The following is an 18,993-nucleotide window of genomic DNA, read 5'->3' on the forward strand; positions in this document are numbered from 1 at the left end:
AATATTACAAGATAAGATTCCATATCCATATTGTCTGTTTCTCAGTCAGTGTGTTCATTTTGATAGTAAACAAAATACCCTTGGTGACCTATCGATTTACTCGAGTTTCTCCTGAATTTTGATCTGTAAATAATGTAAAAATCAGAAGTATCAGTATTCCGAACCTCTGGTTTCATACAGCGTTTGTACTCTCTTTTTCTAAAGAGTTTGCAAGGGACGTCACTCTAATATTAATACAGAAAGCCGACTGAAAACCCACGTTTTACATAAAATACTGGCGATTTCATGGTGAGACATACTATTACAGCGTAATATACTATGATAAAATAGCCATATAAGTTCTCATCAAATCAAATATGTGGATAAAAATTATTCAGTTTGAAACTTATACAATATCTTACCAAAGTTATGAGGGGATAATTCGGACTAAGACTCCCATAAACATTTTACACTTGAAAAAATGCAATCCAAAGGAAATGAGATTTCGAGACATTGACATGCAAGATCCACTGTATTCAGGTATTTGGAATAATGTATACAAGTTTGCGCTATATGGGAACCATAAGTTTTTATGCAAATGTCTCTGAAATGTTTTGCTTCTATCGTGTTTTTCTGTTTGATTATGTATTCAATGATCTGTTTCACCGTTTAATTAAACGTTTTTAATGAATCATTAATCAAATCTGAAGTGTCAATACCTGAGGTGAAATGGGGATATGAATTGGCTACATTCTTAGAGATGACAGTTTAATTTATAATCTTGTACAGTATGTGTGAATGTGTAACAGAAGAGGTGGAATGACCCCAGGTAATCATGAATCCAGGGCCCTTCAGTTTAAAAACCAATGCTCTACCGACTGAGCTAAAGGTTAACCCACTAACTAGTCCTATTAGGATCATGGTAATCTGAGCAAGATTTGTCAAGACTGAAAAATTTTAATGGATGTCTCAGATGAGACGTCTGTCATAATTTTTCAGTCTGAACAAATCTTGCTGAGGTTAGGAGCACGGCAGTACTGAGCCTTCATAAACACGCTATCACAAATGCAATAAAAATTCCAATATTTTTTTTCAGTGAACAAACAGTGGAAAAACCTCAAATTACAGAATCTGAAATTAAAATGATGCCTTGTAATATTTAGAAGAATGTCTTTAATGAAACCTAGAACCAACCCATGGCTCAACTTGGAAAGAAGATATCCCAGAATGCCCTTGGGATGTTGCCATGGATATTGTTGTGGTTTCTAGGAAATGTGGATCTCACTGAGGGGTCACTAGGCGACCGATCCTACATTTATCAGAGATGCCTTAGGTCCTGTCGGAATGAGAATTGTACGAAAACGGCATCTCTCCAACACTTTCAGGAGACGCAGTCTTGGATTGAGGGACAGTTACAATGGAGCTGTGAAAATGAATGCGAGTATCAGTGCATGTGGAAGACTGTGGAGGCTTTCCAAAAGGACGACATAGCTATTCCACAGTTTCATGGAAAGGTAGGCTAAGATATTTCAAGAGGAAAATATTGTAATTCTATATATCGTATACTTAAAGAAAATTAAATATACCCTAGGGGTGTGATATAAGATTTATATCACACCCCTCTCCGGCAATCTTCGGATGTTATATCACACCCCTTTCCGTTAATCATCGGCTATTATGACGTAGAGTTCGGTATGCGTCGTTCAACTCTGATCCCCGAGTATGACGTCAAAAAGTTACGTTGACGTCAACCTAGTATACAAACAGCTGGCGCAAAATTATGCGATATAAAAATTGCCATGTAATAATCTATATATCTTAGTATTTTTACAATACATTTATATTACATATACCGGTAATGGTTCACAGTTCTAAATTCTTCTTAAAAAGCCAGAGTCATTGCAATGTAACTTTTTTTTCAGCTGAACTGATGACACGTACAATATATAAAATTAAAGAAATTTTTTAGGCTATTGAATTTTTTGGCGTTTGAGAGAAAACTTCAGTATTTCACTATTAAACATAAAACCATGCGGAAAAAGCAAGTTAGACTGCATGTATACAACATTCCTGATAGCTTCTATAATTACTTTTATTTTAATGATGTATAAATTCAACATTGTATGAAATACAATTATTTTCCACAGTGGCCCTTTATGCGTGTGTTTGGTATACAGGAGCCGGCGTCCGTCATCTTCTCCGTATTGAACGGCCTCTGTCATCTCCGGATATTGTCCTACAGGAAGGCTGTCCCCAGCTCCACACCACTGTACTATGTCTGGCATGTGGTGGCGTTGGTAAGTGTATCACAACATTGTAGGTAGTCTTTAACGTACAGTCCATTATGCTGTCAGCAAGTGTCTGACTACAAGCACAGAAAGTATTATCAGTTGCTGTCAGTTATCAGTTAATGTGTAGAATCTGGGCTACCCTCACATTGTGTCAAAAGAGGCGTTGTGGCCTTTTAAAAAACTTGTGCATATACTGTGGAATCATTAAATTTCGTGGGGTGCAATTTTCGTGGATTGCTCAAGTTTTACATGTAAGTGTGGACGTAATTTTGTGTATTATCTTATACCTACAAAAGGATATATGACTTTATAACCCATATTCAATAATTCGTGGAGGATGTTTATTTGTGGATGAGAGGCAACCACAAATTCCACGAAAATTGAGCCACCACGAAATCTTATGATTCCACAGTAGTTAATTATGCGGTGATTTTTGTTTTATCAGATAGGCCTCCATGCCTGGACCTGGTCCACTATTTTCCATTCCAGGGACTTCCCCTTCACAGAGGTCAGTTTTCTTCATGTTTTTTCAAACTGAATTGTAAATAAATTTGCATGCATGTTCATAGGGGCCTATATTTTTTACTGAATCGTACAAAATTCATGAGCAATATCAATTTTAAATAAGAAAATACTTCCCTCTATCAATAATCAGAATAGTTCAATTATTATTTATTAAACATAAAAATCCACAAAATATCCGACAATTGTTACAATTTTGATATGCTTGAATTTCTCAGATAATTGCATGTAAATTATTTTCTGAAGTTATAAACCAGTATTCTGAGTCTGCAAATACACCATTCATTTGAAACATTAAAAACACTGGTACATAATTATATGCTCAATTTCCTGTTCACAATGATGACATCCTATAGAGGTTTTTACAGTAAAAATGCGTTCTTTCCAATCTAATTACATGTACTAGAATTACCGGTAATTGTTATGTCAGCTTACTTAGTCTCTTCACAGTAGCAAGTTTTGAATTGTCAATATATCTTCTTTCAGAAAATGGATTATTTCTGTGCATTCTCATTAGTGCTTGCCAATTTAGGTTCCTTAATATGCAGGTAAGAGGGCAGTTTAATTTTTGGGGGTTACCGGGTATTTGAAAAAATTACCATTATTTGAACATGTAAATATCCCATGTTTTTTCTGAGTATAAATCCTGTAACTGAATTACCAGGGTGCTCGGTACGAGGAATGTTACTCGCCTGGCCTTCGTCCTGCTGACTCTTCTCCTGTTCTATCTACAACACATCTACTACCTGGCCGCCATCAAGTTTGACTATGGCTACAACATGAAGATCAACATCGGCGTCGGTAAGCACACATAGACAACAACTCATACATATGTATGTATGTATGTATTGGTGGTGGGCATGTTTTCTGTACTTGTCTGTGGGAAATGATTGTGTTGATATTATTAATTTCTGTTGAATATATACATTTGGTTAGGTTTAAATGTATATGTGAATTTGATTTTTCAGAAAGATACTAACTGTGAATCAATTTTGGTACATGTACCTCCTACCAATGAATTAAAATTCTTCAAAAATATTAAAGTTATTATCTTTATTCATTATACCTACCTTTACTTGGTTGGTGTCAACTTTTTTGGGCAGGTTTTAATTTCTTTTTTCTTATAGGTTTCTTATATTTGTCTGCTTGGATCAGTATTTTTTGTATTGTCTGCAGGGTTCGTGAACCTGTTGGGCTGGTTGCTATGGTGCTGGCGACACTGGAAGACCCTCCCCCACACCAGGAAGTGTCTGGCCGTCATGGTTGGGATGAACGTCCTCCTTCTCCTCGAGGTCCTCGACTTCCCCCCGATATGGTGGACGTTTGATGCCCACAGCCTGTGGCATGCTGGGACGGTTCCACTCGGAGTTCTGTGGTACAGGTCAGTGGATGCTTCATGTACTGTATCAGTGTGGCAGGAGAGAGAGAGAGAGAGAGAAAGAGAGAGACTAAAAATTTTAATTTATCAATTATCGCATTTAGTTTCGTGGATGGTCAGTGGATGCTTTACTGTATCAATGGCAGGAGAGAGAGAGAGAGAGAGAGAGAGAGAGAGAGAGAGAGAGAGAGAGAGAGAGAGAGAGAGAGAGAGAGAGAGAGAGAGAGGAGAGAGAGATGGAGAGAGAGAATGAATGAGAATGAGAGAGAGATGGAGAGAGAGAGACTAAAAATTTTAATTTATCAGTTATCGTATTTAGTTTCGTAATGGGCCACATAAAGTAGGGGAGAACAAAACCACAATCACATCTACTGTGAAAAATGTTATCTTTATATCTTACTGACTCGAGCTAGTGCTCAGATAAATGTGGTAATACAGTACTTTAGATTTTAACATATGTTTCCCATATTCATATCTCAAAGGCAAAATTAATGATTCGAACTTTTTATCTGTATTATATACTCAATGCCCTCACAGGAGTAATAAAAAAATATATTATATCTAACACCAAAGGTTTCTATTTCATTCAGGTTTTATCTGATGTGAGGTTTTTTTTTTTTATATCTTCAGTTTTATCATTGATGATGGAATATACCTGGCTAAACAGGAAAATTCAAAGAAACTTCCCTGAAGATATATCATACTGTATCATTATTCAATCATATCAGCTCAGAAAAGTGGTCCGAGAATGTTGGACAGCTATACCTTTAAACAAAGGGAGCTTTCTAATGTAGCTTTAACTGGAAACAGAGACACTTTCCTATTTGTATTGAATTTGTAAATTTTTTTAAAGTACTTAACAGCAGACTTTCATATCTCAACCCAAACAATGTTCATGTGTTATAACTATAGCAAATTGTTCTATTTTACTGAAGTTTATTGGTGAAGTTACTTTTATATGAAGTAGTGTGCCAATTTGATATTATTAATACATGTATTTTATGCACTTAGAGTATCACTTTCGATCATGTAACGTGGAAAGGATTTAATTTATCTAACTGTTAAGTATAGTATAACTATAGTATGTGAGGGATATGTTCCATGCTGTGATTAGGATTAGTGTTACAATCTGTGCACATCTTACTTAAAGAAGTACGGTACTTGTTGTTCACTAATAATTTATGATGAACATTTCAACTTTGTGATCATATTAGTTTTTTGTTTTACATTTTTAAGTATCATTTATTTTCCATGAAGTGTACATGTTATTTTATGTTCATTGACTTTTCCTACTGTTTTGAGAATTGAAGGAGGTATGGGATATAACTCCATATTGCGATGTACTTAATCTTTTGAAGTAAACATGGAAATTTAATGCTGTATTCTTTTTGTATCCGAGTAAATTCCTTAGTTTACATGAGTACTTGTATCAAATAGCGAAAATATTAAATCTGGAGCACCAATTTTTTGTAATGATTTCATATTATTTTAACAGTTTAACATTGTCTGAAATATAAAAGTGATATTTTAAAATCAGTGAGAATTGTTTCTCACAATTTTATGCAGATATTAATTTCTCACATTTAATAATGAATTTACAGTGTATTTTTCTTTCACAATTTTTGTAGTGCTTAAGTTAGAGCTTTTGATCTTCAAGTCATGATGTACAATCTGGGTTTGTTTAAACAGTGATTACATTTTGAGTATGATGTACATGTACCGGTACTTTACTTTGATCCAAAATGATCAACTAATATGGTGCCCCAATGACTGCATGTAACCGGAAACATTTTATGGAAAAATGAATTTGCAAAAGGTAATGCATTTCTTTAATGCATTTAAAAAAACCAACACCAGTACTCAACAAATTATAGTATGTTTTATTCTTTAAAAACTTCACAAATATGTATCATAAAACACATGTACAAATAAAAGGTAACATAGCGCTTGTCATTAGTTAGTGAATAATGCCACAGACATTTGACATTGGAATCCATGTTAAGTCTACCGACAACAAATAACTGCAGGGATTCATAAATCCACTTGTACCTGTTGACAGCTAGCTTTTACATTTTAGCACATTCATATTATGGACGGTTTACTTCATATTAAAATACGAAATCATGAACTTATATAGAAAATATATCACAGATTCGATCCTTATGATCAACAAACCAGACAAGGACCTGAGGGAATTTCATTATGTTAAAACTTTTATTCCCTTTAGGGTATCTACATACATTGTAATATGCAGAGTATTAATTTTATCTGATCGTAATAGATATATTAAAGACATTTCTAATTGTTTGTTCCATTCAAGAAGCTGCAATTCTAGCTTATTAAGACAATCTCATAAAAAACAACAAAGAATTATAAATGTCGATATGGGAACAATTTCACACAGATCTTAATTAAACGATACAAATGCAGCAGTTTGCATGACATATGTCTGAAAAGTTGTGCAATTTTTATAATGTTCATTTTTTTTTTCTCTCTCCAATTATCCATCACATTCCACTCAATGTAGCCAAAAAACCCCTCCTCTTTTAGCAATCATTAACAAAACACATAAACTGGTCCTCTACCACACGAACCCTAGCCTCTTTTTGGACTTGGCCGGCCCGTAGATGCTTTCCTTGGTCTCCTCCGTCGAGTCCCGCTGGTAGTGGGGCATCTGTTTTCCCGATTTATCATTGACCATGTAACTGGGTCGGATTCCTCCCTTACCCTCAAATACTGGCCCTTTCCCTCCCCCGGCACCGTTTTTGGCCGCCTTCCTGAGGGGGTACACGTTACGCCCGCCCTTCTCGCAGTGATCGATGACTCGGCCCGCGTACTCCTGGAATTGTTCCTCCTCCACCGCCAGTAGAGCCTGATTAGCCTGATCCAGGGCTAGCTTCTCCTGAATTGCCTCTGCTTCCTTCTGTTTCCTCAAGTTCTGAAGTTAAGAATAGTAAAAAAAAAATTAAGCACAAATAATCTTAAAGGTCTGTGGAAGTGGACATTTTATTTTATGAAAATACATGAAAAATTTTCTACCAATTAATGGCTCAAAATTGTAACTTTAATTCTTTGAAATATTCAATTAATCCTTCTGTAAACAAGCTGATCATCTAAGAACCAATACATAATTTGAATTGAAATCAGAGTGTTAAAAGCTTCAATGGATCTTCAACTTTAATAACCACCCAGTAATAGGGGTACTATAGATTAGTTACCGGTATTTTGCGCAAGCACTTAATTTTGGGATTCTGCCATTTTGTGTCAAATTGGGAGATAAAAATGTTCTAGCACCAAATTTTGTAACAATTTCATATCGTTCACAACTGTTAAAATAATAAAAGCTGTATGCTGTTTAAAAATCTTGCATTTTTATGTGGATATCGGATCTTTGCATTTAAATAGTAATCTGCAGTATATTAGTTTTGTGAGTGTGGATCATCCACCTACCACTTGCTCCTGATGGAAGTTCTTCAAACCCACAGCGTCTTCCCTCCGTCTCTGGTGTTTCTCTTCTTCGTTACGACGGAAGATCTCGTCTGCAGCCTGTCTGATCCTCACCATCTCCAGCTCCTGTCTTCGCTCTTCCTTCTTCTTCTGCTCAGCTTCCCTCATCTTCAAAAAACATGACAAGTAATTACTTTGCTCACTTTCAAACCAGACCTTAGCTGCGTATCAGACTAAGTTGCACAGTTATAATAAGATGAACAGTAAAGGTACTTTTTTTTCTAAATACTGAATAGCAAAAAATTAACACTGTTAACATCTCGCGAATTTTAAAATCTCGCTTTTATTTTTCAGATCCTGTATTTAAACTAACGGTACATGAAACTAAGATCAAAACTTGACATTCACGATTTTATGATCTCGCAGTTTAGTGGAAAACAGGTGAATCATAGAATTAAGTACTCGTGTAAAATAAAGAATCTACAGTAACTTGATGTGATATATCAAAAGATTCCCAGATCAGGAAGGTAATGGTTGCCAAGACGACGGACTGACCTGCTTGTTCCTATGTTTAGCACTCTCCTCCATCCCCTTTAACATCTTCGCTTCCTTCTCCGCCTCTTCCTTCGCCCTCTTCTCCTCGGCCTCTTCCACGGCTTTACGGATTCGTTCATCCTCGTCGCTCACTTTCTGCTGGAGTTGAGCGGCCAGTTTCTCGCGGATTTTCTGTAGGTTTCTCTGCTTCTCTCTATAAAAAGATTTTGATCATGTATAATTATGTAGATGTTCTTTATTTTTCCCCCGTAGAATTCGTACAAAAATATTAATTTTACTCTACCCATATTAGTAGAACTAATATTAACTACATATCGTTACATTTTATTACTCTAATAATTTACTAAAAATAGAAGTACCATGATCAAAGTTTTAAAGCAGAATGAAATATTTCTTGACTAAAGGGGCATAACTCTGCTCCTGCTACATCGTTCAGTGTGTGTGTGTCACCTTCTTTTCAGGTGCAGACTGTGTGTCAGTTAATCAATAGGTACTGACTTTGCCGATCTGTATAAGACACACTGTTTAGCTGACTTACTCGTGAATCTGTTGTTCTTTTTCTGCCCTCAGCTTCATCATCTTCCTCTTCGCTGCAGCAAAAATGCGACATTCTTCATCCTCCTCCTGTAGTAGAGAGTGCACATTTTTGTTATACCTTTCATGGGTAATTTTCAGAAGCATTTTTAAAAAATGTGTGTGCTCAAAGAGAACTTTCTAACCAGCTAGTATATATTTTATCTAGATGAAATGAGACATTTGAATTTGCCCCGACTTAAATTTGCCTGCTGTATACAGTATGTGTTATGGTACATTGAGAGTGACATTTTTTTTTTTGATGCTATATAAAGAAAATACGGGAGATAACTCTAACTCAGTGCGTTTAATATGAAAAATTCCGTGTATTCTGAATGTCAACATGGTTTGCAAATTTGATGTATCTATTTTGCATGCAGGGGTCAAAGTCTAGTATATTTTATAAATATAAATATTTTATGTGGATATTTTATCTAGTATATTTAAAGAGAAATAATTTTTCGGGTAATCCGACCTAACCTACAAAAATGGCCCGATCCTACCATTTTTAGTCTAATAGATGTCTGATTTTATAATAATATGAGACATTATAATTTGCTAAGTCTTAAATTCGTCTGCTGACAACAAGGGCGAAAGGGGCAAATATTTCCTTGTATACAGTATGTGTTATGGTACATTGAGAGTGACATTATTTTATTGATATGTCAATGGCGACACTTACGTCCTCCTGCTGCTCCATGACTTTCTTGATGACGCGGCGGTCGTTGATCTGTGCCACATTGTCGCGCATCATCTGCAGCTTCTCGTCGCGCTTGATTTGGTCGAGGCGCTCTTTCTCGGTGTGGAACTGGAGAGCCAGTCTCTGAAGCTCGTCGCCCTCCTTATGGTCCTCCTCAACCTCCTCCTGTTTCTCCTTCATGTGTTCCTGGATCCTACAGGATCAGACATATAATATTTTGAATAGGAGTATGCATTACATAAAATTGTGAATGGGAATAGGCATTATATTAATGTCTTAATCTGTGATAGGGCAGGAGTATAGCTGCATTAAAATTTATTGTATGTATAAAGATATAGCTATTCATGCTTCTCCTTTATTTGCTTCTGGCTCCTACAGTAGGAGTAGGCATTTTTGGAAGTCAATGGCTTTATGATCCCAAGAAGGAGTAGGCATTAAAATTATATTCACTTGATCTGCAATTTTATTGCCACAATCCCAAAATGGGAATACCGTACTTTATTTGCACTCTTAGAGACCTAGGGTAATAACTCTGGATTTAAACTAACTTTCAAGTTAGAAAGCACATATTTATTGTGCCTATCTATATTGATCTGCATTCCTCAAGACTGAAGGGTCACTATATTTAGAGCTGCCTTACTGTGCGGACAGGAATCGCTGGTTGTCCTTGGTCGCGTGGATTCTCTGCCGGGCCTTCTCCTGATCCTGGAGTATCGCATTCTCATGCTCTCTCTTGGCCAGCTGAAGCCATTCTGCGTCCTTGCCTTCGTTCGCTTTCTCCTGGAGTTTCTTCAGTTCGATCTGAGCCTCTCTCTCTTTGAGGACCTCCGTCAGCATCAGTGCACTCTGTCAATACAAGACACAGAGATTTATTATGGTTTTAGTCAAATTAATTATTATAGTTATCTGGCATTTATGACAGCTAGTGTGTATGACACTTTTATAATGACGAACAATTTTATTGGCATTGGTTAGGACAGTTTTTTATGTTTTTATTTGTTTCAAGTGGGAGGTAACTGTATTGATAGAAACTGCTTTTCATGGAATTTTTTTATGCTGTTATAGTTATCTGGTGTCACAATTAACAGAGACTGTCTTACATGGAAGTTTTGACTATTTTAATTACTCTGTTAACTTAATTGATAAGGACTGGGAGCTTTCAATAATTTTTATGACATGATGATATATGTTGACAATGACTTGCTTACGTGGAAGTTTTTGACGCGGTCTGTCTGGTAATACTGCTGGGTCTTGGCTTTCTCGATGGCCTCCTTCCTTTTCTGGGCCTGGTACTTGGCCTCCTCCAGATCAATGGCCTGCTTCTCCTCCTCCTCTTTCTGTTCACGGAGTTTCCTCGCCTCTAACTTCCTGGTGCGTGTTCCCTGTAATGATAAAAAAATTGTCAGCATTCTTATCTACAAGTACCCAATTCACAGCTACCAAGATTTCTTCCTGACCTGCTTTCCTCCATCCATTTAGAATTATCACAATACATTAACCAACTTAACATATAAATTGGTTGAAATAGATCGTACTCTATAAATTTAAGATGTATCTGCATAGCAATTTTCTAGCTGATTTATTCATTTTTAAAAACCTAATCATAAAAAAATCTAAGTAAAAGTTACTAAACATGCTGGATCTGCTTGCTTCCTCGCTACACAAGTTAGGGAGCAGATCATACATTGATCCACAAGTAATTTTTGTAAGATTTGTTACAATCAAAATTCAAAATTTTTAAGTTTTCAAAAAACTGCAAGGTGAGACTTACAGCATCATCATGGATCATCACCTTAGACAATTAATTAGATTAGTTTCAGGCAATTTATTTTTTACATTTTCAAACATTTACGGTGTAATTAAGCGAGACTTACAGCGATGGTGTTTCCCCAGTGTTGGACCATCTCCTTGGACATCTGTTTGCGGTTTTCCTTCTCTTCCCGCAGCCTCCGCATTCTCTCCTCCTCAATCTGTCGCTTGTGGAGTTCCTGTTGAATCCGGTTCCACTCGCTCTTTGATAGGATCGTGACGTCCCTGATGTCCGTACCGTTGGGTAGGATCATCCCACTCTGACCCATTTTCGTGCCTTGCATCTGCATATCGGGCGGAAAGGGCATCTCTGGTGTACCTGTGTTATATTTGATATGGTTATTTTTACCAAACATTGCATTGACTGTTAAGCATTCCATGTTTATATTTACAACACAATTTTATCGAATTTTTTGGTGGTTAAAGATTATGAAAATTAACAACTGACATGCAGCTTGGACAGTTAAATACCTTCTTTTTTTTATATACATGTATGGTGAGGCCTTAGAATGGCCAAATTGTTTATGAAGAATATTAAATTGTTTGCACGCCGGTAATCTCATGAAAAAAAAATGTTTGAAAAAATATCATTATCAAATTTATAAAATGCAATATGAAATAGCACAAATTAAGTTGTTCTTTTCATGAAGATTATATAAAGTTTGATGACCAAAATTTCATTGCTCATTTAAAGACAACCTCTATTTGAAACAATACTGAGTCCTCATAAAGTATATACACATATGTAGAATTAATGTCAATGAAGTTGAATATGCCTCCCATTATATGAACTGTGACATCTATAAAGTCAACTCGAAGATCAAGGTAGAAAGACTGATCTGTGACAGACTATAGCATACAAATTACAACCAAGCATATAAAGTAGGATGTATATTTGTTTAAATAACAATTTTACATGCACCTGCTATTGGGGCTATAGATATGTAATAGTTCATGAATATTTAAGAAACGCCAAAAGTAACAAAAGATATATCGGTCAACATATTCACTTTTGATCGTTAGATTGCTAAAACACTTAGAGTATTACTTTAGAATACCTACACAGTACTTAGCATAACAACACCCCCCCCCCCTTTCGATCACAGAGTGCGAAATCAAAAGCAACAACATTCTGGCAAGAAAAGTATGAAAATATGTGGTTTACGGGTGAATACATACTTCTTTCTTTGCCCCTTCGCCTCCCGTGTAACACTGTTGCTGCCATGATCTACGCTAAGCGAAATAGAATGACAGCAAATGTCTGATCAATGACTGTTGTCAAGCAAACAACGCCATGTAACCCAGCGCATATTTCCGGTTCCGCTTTAAATTGAAAGTACAATAAATAAACTTCCGGTTATTGATATGTTACGCAACTTTTACTTTACACAAAAATTCGGTTCCACTGAACGCCAGTGACACGTCAGAGAACTGGGTTATCAGAGTGAGTCTTTGGAATTATTTTTTATTTCTTTGTAACTTTCAAGATATCATATGTTAAATTTAAATGTGTGCTATTTAGGTTAAAAAAAGTAATATTTCTTTTGCATATCATGCACATGCATACTTGGTGTGTGAACTGATATCTTCTCTGAACTTTCGAGAATCTCCCAAAACTAATAAAAAATCTTAAAGACCTAGGTACTTTGTATCTACATGTACCTGTGATAAGGTACAGATTAACTTAAGGAAGGAGTCTTTTAATTATCAAACATACTTCTTATAATAAGAAATGCATGAAATTTTGACACAGTCAAACGGATCATATTACTTAATGATTCTATCAGTTTGATTAAATTTGACCTTTTTGTTTTCGGATAAAGGTCAGGTCAAGGTCACTACCTTTTTCGTCAACGTAAAGAGTGATAAAAATAAGTGTAGCTCTTTATAGTTCTGTAGACATTTGTTTAAGATTTGAAGATTCAAATCTTCAATGAAATCATAGACCATGAGAGTGTCTATCAGCTTATACTACTAAATTGGAATAAATATTTATACTAAAATTGATATTGCTTAGCCCGCATTTCCTCTAATTTTCTTAAATTTTGAAGAAATTTTGATTATTTTTTTATGCTTCCAATAATAAAATATTTCTATTTTTTATGTATTATGAAGACTTTATTTAAAGATATAAATTGACAGAAAAGCTAATATATTGACCGTTTCAAAAGAGAGAAAAACTGATTTTAGTGATTTTTCCACAAAAATCAATGTATAGAATGGGCGCTTTAAAAAGCTTATAAAAATGTTATTTGATAGGCAAATCATATTTTAAAAACATATTCTAAAACCCAAGTATCATATTATTAGTTCACATTAGTAAAAAAAAATCCAACATTATTGTTATTGTTTTTAAAATGCTAAAACAGACTCATTATATAAATATAATCTGCAGCAATTCTGAATTGCGCAACATGTGATATTTTCCTACGCCAATATTACGCCAAAAATATAGTCCTTGTTCCATTCTAAACATTGATTACATTTTTCTATGCCAAGTTGTATGATAGTAAAAAAGAAAGAAAAATATACTATTTTAATTTCCTTTCATCTTGATTTAATGAACAATTAATCAAATTTACGTTTGACAAGTCGAAAAACAGAAAAGACTCCTTCCTTAAGACAAATTGAAACATTTAAGGCTTAAAGTAGTTAATAATGACTATGAAGACAGTGTTCCAGTTAAAAATTATATAAGTATTTGATTATATAAATATTTATGATAAGGGTGCTTTAAAGAGCAGTGAGCTAATGTCTTCATAGGGCTTTTCTTAAAAGTGATAGGGTGGACCAGACATTCAGAAGCATTTCTTGCACAATAAACTCGATAGCGCCCCATATTTAAATCAAGGTATGAAAAATCTTCATCCCTATGCTATAACATCAACCTTGTTGTTTCTAAGGTTTTCAGGGGCATTTATGTCAGGTTCCTTTTTTAAAATGATTAATTTTTCCTTAATAGAATATCTTAGACTATTGATCACATAACATCAATTGTATTTCAGATGACATATTTGATTTAAAGTACCGGTACTGTACTAGAAGTATGGTTCAGTGGCTTTATTGCAAATATTTAGATCATATTTTCAAAAAATGATGAAAACCATAAATTTGTCAAAAAGCTTGTGGGGAAACTACGGAAAGAGGGGGGGGGGGGGGTGCTACTGCACTTGCATAGTTTGATTGAGGGCATAATTTTTGGTGACTGTTACCGGTATATTGTGTCTATATAGTACTTTTCCAATGTCTGCATTAACAACTGTACAACAATATGGGGGTATAATACATGTTCAAAAGAAAACACGCAAAAAATTAAGTTAAAAAATTTTGATAAACTTAATAGAACATATAATTCATTGTATTAAATGTTTAAATAAAAATATTACATGCATGTAAACATATAAGTTTTGAGAAATTTCAAAAAAGGATATGCAACTTTGTGAATTTTTTAGAAGGTAGTACTAGTGTAAAGAATGTGTAATATTTTTCAAAATATTTTCTGTAGAATATCAATGACTATAATTAGATTTTCTTAGTATTACGGTAGCTATGTAACGGGATGGGAGAAATAATGACAGACCAGACAGGGTTTCGAACCCGGGCCCCCTGAATCTCTAGTCAAGTGCTCTACCAACTGAGCTATCTGGCGCCGGTATTCGAACCGGTCTGACCGTCACACCTAACACGATGCATTTTGGTGGATAATTGATAAATTATGAGATCATGCTTCATTGCGTTAAAATTTTGCTGTTGAATTTTTTGACCAATGTGAGCTGAAGCTCATCATAGGTAAACAAATGTGCAAAGGTATAAATATTTTGACCTTTTTAGTAATCTTTTAAATTGTTTTAACTGTTCAAATTAAACGATTTGTTTTAACACAAGTTAAAAAAAAAAGAATTGGATGTATTACCTTAAATTATACAGAGATGGGCCACGGAAAAAAGAAATCACAAAAAACAAAAAGATTTACTAGATCGTTTCAACATTCAGAGAACAGGTCGCGAATGGCAATTATTTACCATACTTTGAAAGGCTAGCACACAATATTAGGTGTTAATGTAAATGTTAATCAATGCGAATATAATTAAAATTTTTTATACTAGTACTTATTAGTTATTGTGTTTCATTTTTCTAGATGGGGAGTGCCTTATAAGAAAAAAATCGTGATTCATTTAAGTCAGCAGAATCTAGTATACCAGTATATGCTATCAGGGTGTAAATAGTTTAGAGAAAAGTCTTAAATAAGACATGAGAATTGACCACCATGATAATGCAGTATACATTCATGTACACAATTACATATTAGGTTTGTCACAGAAATGAGTTGGGTCGGTAAAGTTCAAAGAAGGCGAGGCTTTTTAGCCAATAGCGTACATTGCATCATTTAAGTCTGAGGCAAATCAAAGTTTTAACAATCTTAGTGACTCTTATTTATTTGACTCATACATGCCATGTTATGAAAGTAAAACTAGAACTGCATGAACAACAATCATGAGGTTTCAAAATTTATAAAGAACGACTAATATAAAGACTGCTGGTTTCACTTTCATAGTGTGTCATTGGAACTATCATTAGGTGTCTGTTTTGGTTTTTATATTATATTTATAAAGGTCCTTCATTTTCTCTTTGATCAGTTGTGTTAAGGCTCTTGATAAAGACACATTGCCTGTGTCTAGATTCAAAGTCTTCATTTCATATTATATAACAGCATCTAAAAGTTTCATAAGGTAAGCTAATAAAATTGTTTAAAAAGGGATGCCTGATCTGAATGAGGGAAGAGTAGGGTTAAGGAATAAAAAAATCATAATGTTTCTTTGCATTATTTTCAGTGGCGTCAGAAGCAAATTGAAAAGGGGGGGGGGGGTAAACTTATCAAAAATGTTAACAAGCAAAAAAAAAAATTTGGTTATGGTTATGTATAACTTTGCAAAAAAAGTAAGGGTCCGGGGGGGACTAAGCCTCCGCTAGCATCCCCCTGCCGATTCCGACACCTACATGTATGTTTTCAGAATAAAACACAGGCTACCCATTTTTCTTGTCTGCCTGTACTTCAAAAATACAAACATACACTTATGAGAAGTGATTTTTTCCTTCAATACTGTAGAAAAAAATGTTAAAAGTTTGTTTGACATATTATGCAGTAGCTATATAAGTACATGTATTTTTTAAAGAAATATTTTCAAATTATTTATATTTAAAATGTTAAAGACTAATTATTTACTAGGTGTTTGAAACTGTTTAAAAAGTGTCATGGCAATCAAAATAAGTGTTACAGAGAGTGTACAGAAATTTAATATTTTAATGAATACCAGTTATTTATAGTAGGTGAAACTATTCTTTATTTTCTTTTCATTCTCAGATGACTTCAGAAAAAATCCTGTTTGTGTTTGACTTTGATCACACGGTGATTGATGATAATAGTGACTTGTATTGTAAACGACTGGCCCCCGGCGGGAAGATTCCCCAGGAGATCGAGGAAACCTATAGTGACCTGGGTTGGACCCATTATATGGGACTTATATTTGATTACCTCCACAAACATGGCGTTACAGCTAAACAGTACCGAGAATGCATGAACGAAATTCCTCTGACGGATGGCATGCGAGAACTCATCGAACACGTAGCCGAAAAAGGCCATGAATGTATCATTGTTTCCGATGCGAATTCGGAGTTTATTGATTATATTTTAACTGAAACCGGTCTTAAAAATGCTTTTTCCCGAGTGTATACAAATCCTGCCAAATATGACGCAGAGGGAAGATTGACTATAGAGTATTACCACACCCAGGACTGGTGTGATCTAAGTACTGTCAACCTGTGTAAGGGTCAAATAGTGGTGGATCATAAAGAAACACGGGAGCGGGAAGGAACACAATATAAGTGTGTCGTACTGGTTGGGGACGGAAATAACGACTTTTGTCCCGCACTCCGACTGTCGGAAAAAGATGTGGTCTGTCCGAGAATTAACTACAGGCTCTGGAAGAAGATCCAAAAGTTGAAGTCTGAATCAGAGGAAGGAAAGGATGGACTGAAAATTCAAGCTCAGGTCGTAAACTGGACTTCCGGATTAGAAATTCTAGAATTTTTGAAAACATTGAATTGATAGCAACTAATGATTGATGGTTTTGGTGGTTATGGTGCAAGTAATCTTATGTGATTCAATGTTATACTTACATTGTAGATACAATGTTATTTCAAAAAATTAAAAAAAAGATGTATAATTATTGTTATTAACCTAATTAAAATCTCAAAAGTAAAAATTGAAATAAAAAGTTCTCTGCAATAGTATTCATTTGTTTGTCCATGGAAATCATTTACAAAGTATAATTAAGAGTATGTACATGTCCCGGCAGTACCTGTAAGGATTGATGTATTGTTGAGTCTTTCAGCTTCTATAGGGCCTTTTCATCTCTATTAAAGAATGTATAATGGTTATAACAGACTCTCTCTCTCCCTCTCTCCCCCCTCTCTCTCTCCCTCTCCCCCCTCTCTCTCCCTCTCCCCTCTCTCTCTCTCTCTCTCTCTCTCTCTCTCTCTCTCTCTCTCTCTCTCTCTCTCTGTTTTTCCTAAACTTGAAAGTACAATTTGACATACAATTCTATTTGTCCAGAGAATTACACAAAGGTACATAGTAGTGACAACAAAGTGCATATTCCAAAATATACTTTGTAAGGGGTGGGTGGGGGTTCAGGTGGGGATAAGTTTCTTTGCCATGGAGAGGGGTCCAAGATCTGCTCTCATTATATAACATTACTACATGCATGTGAATTTGATAATATTTTTTTTCTGGTGTTGGGGGGGGGGGGGTTGCATGGTTTCTGTCGCTGCCAAGGTCCTCACATGCTAATACATTGGGATGGTGACAATTTTCTGTTGGTTGACAGTTTTTAAGGATTTATTGGTATATTATATTATAGATTCACATTAAGGATCAAAGATCAAGTTTCATAATTTGATGTGGATTGACATTTTTGTGCTGGCACTTACGATAACCCTGATCATTCAGAGAAATTGAGCCACCTTGAATATCAATGATTTCATCCACATCAGCCATAAAAAGTCATGGAATAATTCTTTGAATGACTTGATCACTGAATTTAGTTTCATCTTTATAAACTTCAATTTCAGACACAGTTTTTGAAAGGCAAGGGGCCCTTTATTTGCATACAATTTTTGTGTTGATGCGCCAAATCCACAAAACTTATTCCAGGGGTTATGAGCACAGGCTTATTTCTTTTTATAAATGTAGTATGATAATTTCTTGTGCTGTGATAAAACATATAGAATAGGAAATATTTGAAGGTACCTCACTACACATAGACTTATACTTTTTAAGACACTACGTCACAAGATGGATATTTGAGTGTTTTGTTAAACTATTTATATCATTTGATACGGTTGTATATCATCGTAGGTCAGTGGTTAAAGTATTGGGCTTCTGAACCGCAGATGAGTTCGAATACGCCTGGAGCTTTCGTTCATGAATACTAAATAAAATTTTCGAAAATGTAATTTTTCATCCAAAATTGCACATTTTTTTGCCTAATTGAATTATTAAACACTTCTTATATATTATGATATCTATCATAATCAAGTAATTTTCTGCTGATTTGAGAAACTATTTAAAGGTGTAGTGAGCCACCTTAGTATGAAATATTTTTAATGGTAGGTGCCTGTGGGTTTGATTGATAATTTTGTTTGCTTTGGTTAGGAGGGGGGTTGGATACCAATGCTTA

At 35.0% G+C, this 18,993-nt stretch overlaps 3 protein-coding genes across 5 annotated transcripts; 2 read left to right on the forward strand and 1 right to left on the reverse strand.

Moving 5' to 3' along the window:
- Positions 1-151: 151 nt before the first annotated feature.
- Positions 152-6,344, forward strand: LOC105343540 (post-GPI attachment to proteins factor 3). Of its 2 annotated transcripts, none has more exons than XM_011450936.4 (8): positions 152-288; positions 1,076-1,493; positions 2,127-2,276; positions 2,716-2,778; positions 3,279-3,340; positions 3,457-3,593; positions 3,969-4,173; positions 4,801-6,344. In XM_011450936.4, exons 2-8 carry the CDS (start codon positions 1,176-1,178, stop codon positions 4,859-4,861), a joined length of 996 nt encoding a protein of 331 aa, XP_011449238.3. In that variant the 5' UTR covers positions 152-288; positions 1,076-1,175; the 3' UTR covers positions 4,862-6,344. The 2 variants fall into 2 exon arrangements, with proteins under 2 accessions (XP_011449238.3, XP_019929015.3); XM_020073456.3 differs by lacking the exon at positions 152-288 and adding an exon at positions 410-519.
- LOC105343541 (cilia- and flagella- associated protein 210) lies at positions 6,031-12,590 on the reverse strand. Its single transcript, XM_011450937.4, has 9 exons — positions 12,434-12,590; positions 11,320-11,573; positions 10,654-10,827; positions 10,086-10,291; positions 9,428-9,638; positions 8,711-8,796; positions 8,173-8,365; positions 7,621-7,785; positions 6,031-7,108 (listed from the first exon to the last, which is right to left on the reverse strand). The coding sequence occupies exons 1-9, from the start codon at positions 12,477-12,479 to the stop codon at positions 6,752-6,754; spliced, it is 1,692 nt and encodes a 563-aa protein (XP_011449239.1). The 5' UTR covers positions 12,480-12,590; the 3' UTR covers positions 6,031-6,751.
- Positions 12,591-12,606: 16 nt separating this feature from the next.
- LOC105338198 (pyridoxal phosphate phosphatase PHOSPHO2) lies at positions 12,607-17,444 on the forward strand. Of its 2 annotated transcripts, none has more exons than XM_034454472.2 (2): positions 12,607-12,698; positions 16,617-17,444. In XM_034454472.2, exon 2 carries the CDS (start codon positions 16,617-16,619, stop codon positions 17,358-17,360), a length of 744 nt encoding a protein of 247 aa, XP_034310363.2. In that variant the 5' UTR covers positions 12,607-12,698; the 3' UTR covers positions 17,361-17,444. The 2 variants fall into 2 exon arrangements, with proteins under 2 accessions (XP_034310363.2, XP_034310362.2); XM_034454471.2 differs by lacking the exon at positions 12,607-12,698 and adding an exon at positions 15,877-15,984 and having other exon boundaries at positions 16,617-17,441.
- Positions 17,445-18,993: the final 1,549 nt, after the last annotated feature.

This window comes from Magallana gigas, chromosome 10 (genome assembly GCF_963853765.1).
Source record: "Magallana gigas chromosome 10, xbMagGiga1.1, whole genome shotgun sequence".
NCBI classification, from domain to species: Eukaryota; Metazoa; Mollusca; class Bivalvia; order Ostreida; family Ostreidae; genus Magallana; species Magallana gigas.

Coding starts and splice junctions, on each gene's coding strand:
- LOC105343540 (XM_011450936.4), top strand. CDS start 1,176: ATGGCTCAACTTGGAAAGAAGATATCCCAGAATGCCCTTGGGATGTTG. Junction 3,594..3,968: donor GAAGATCAACATCGGCGTCG/GTAAGCACACAT, acceptor TATTGTCTGCAG/GGTTCGTGAACCTGTTGGGC. Junction 4,174..4,800: donor CTCGGAGTTCTGTGGTACAG/GTCAGTGGATGC, acceptor TTATATCTTCAG/TTTTATCATTGATGATGGAA.
- LOC105343541 (XM_011450937.4), bottom strand. CDS start 12,479: ATGGCAGCAACAGTGTTACACGGGAGGCGAAGGGGCAAAGAAAGAA. Junction 8,797..9,427: donor TCATGGAGCAGCAGGAGGAC/GTAAGTGTCGCC, acceptor TCTCTACTACAG/GAGGAGGATGAAGAATGTCG. Junction 7,786..8,172: donor CTAAACATAGGAACAAGCAG/GTCAGTCCGTCG, acceptor TGTTTTTTGAAG/ATGAGGGAAGCTGAGCAGAA.
- LOC105338198 (XM_034454472.2), top strand. CDS start 16,617: ATGACTTCAGAAAAAATCCTGTTTGTGTTTGACTTTGATCACACGGTG.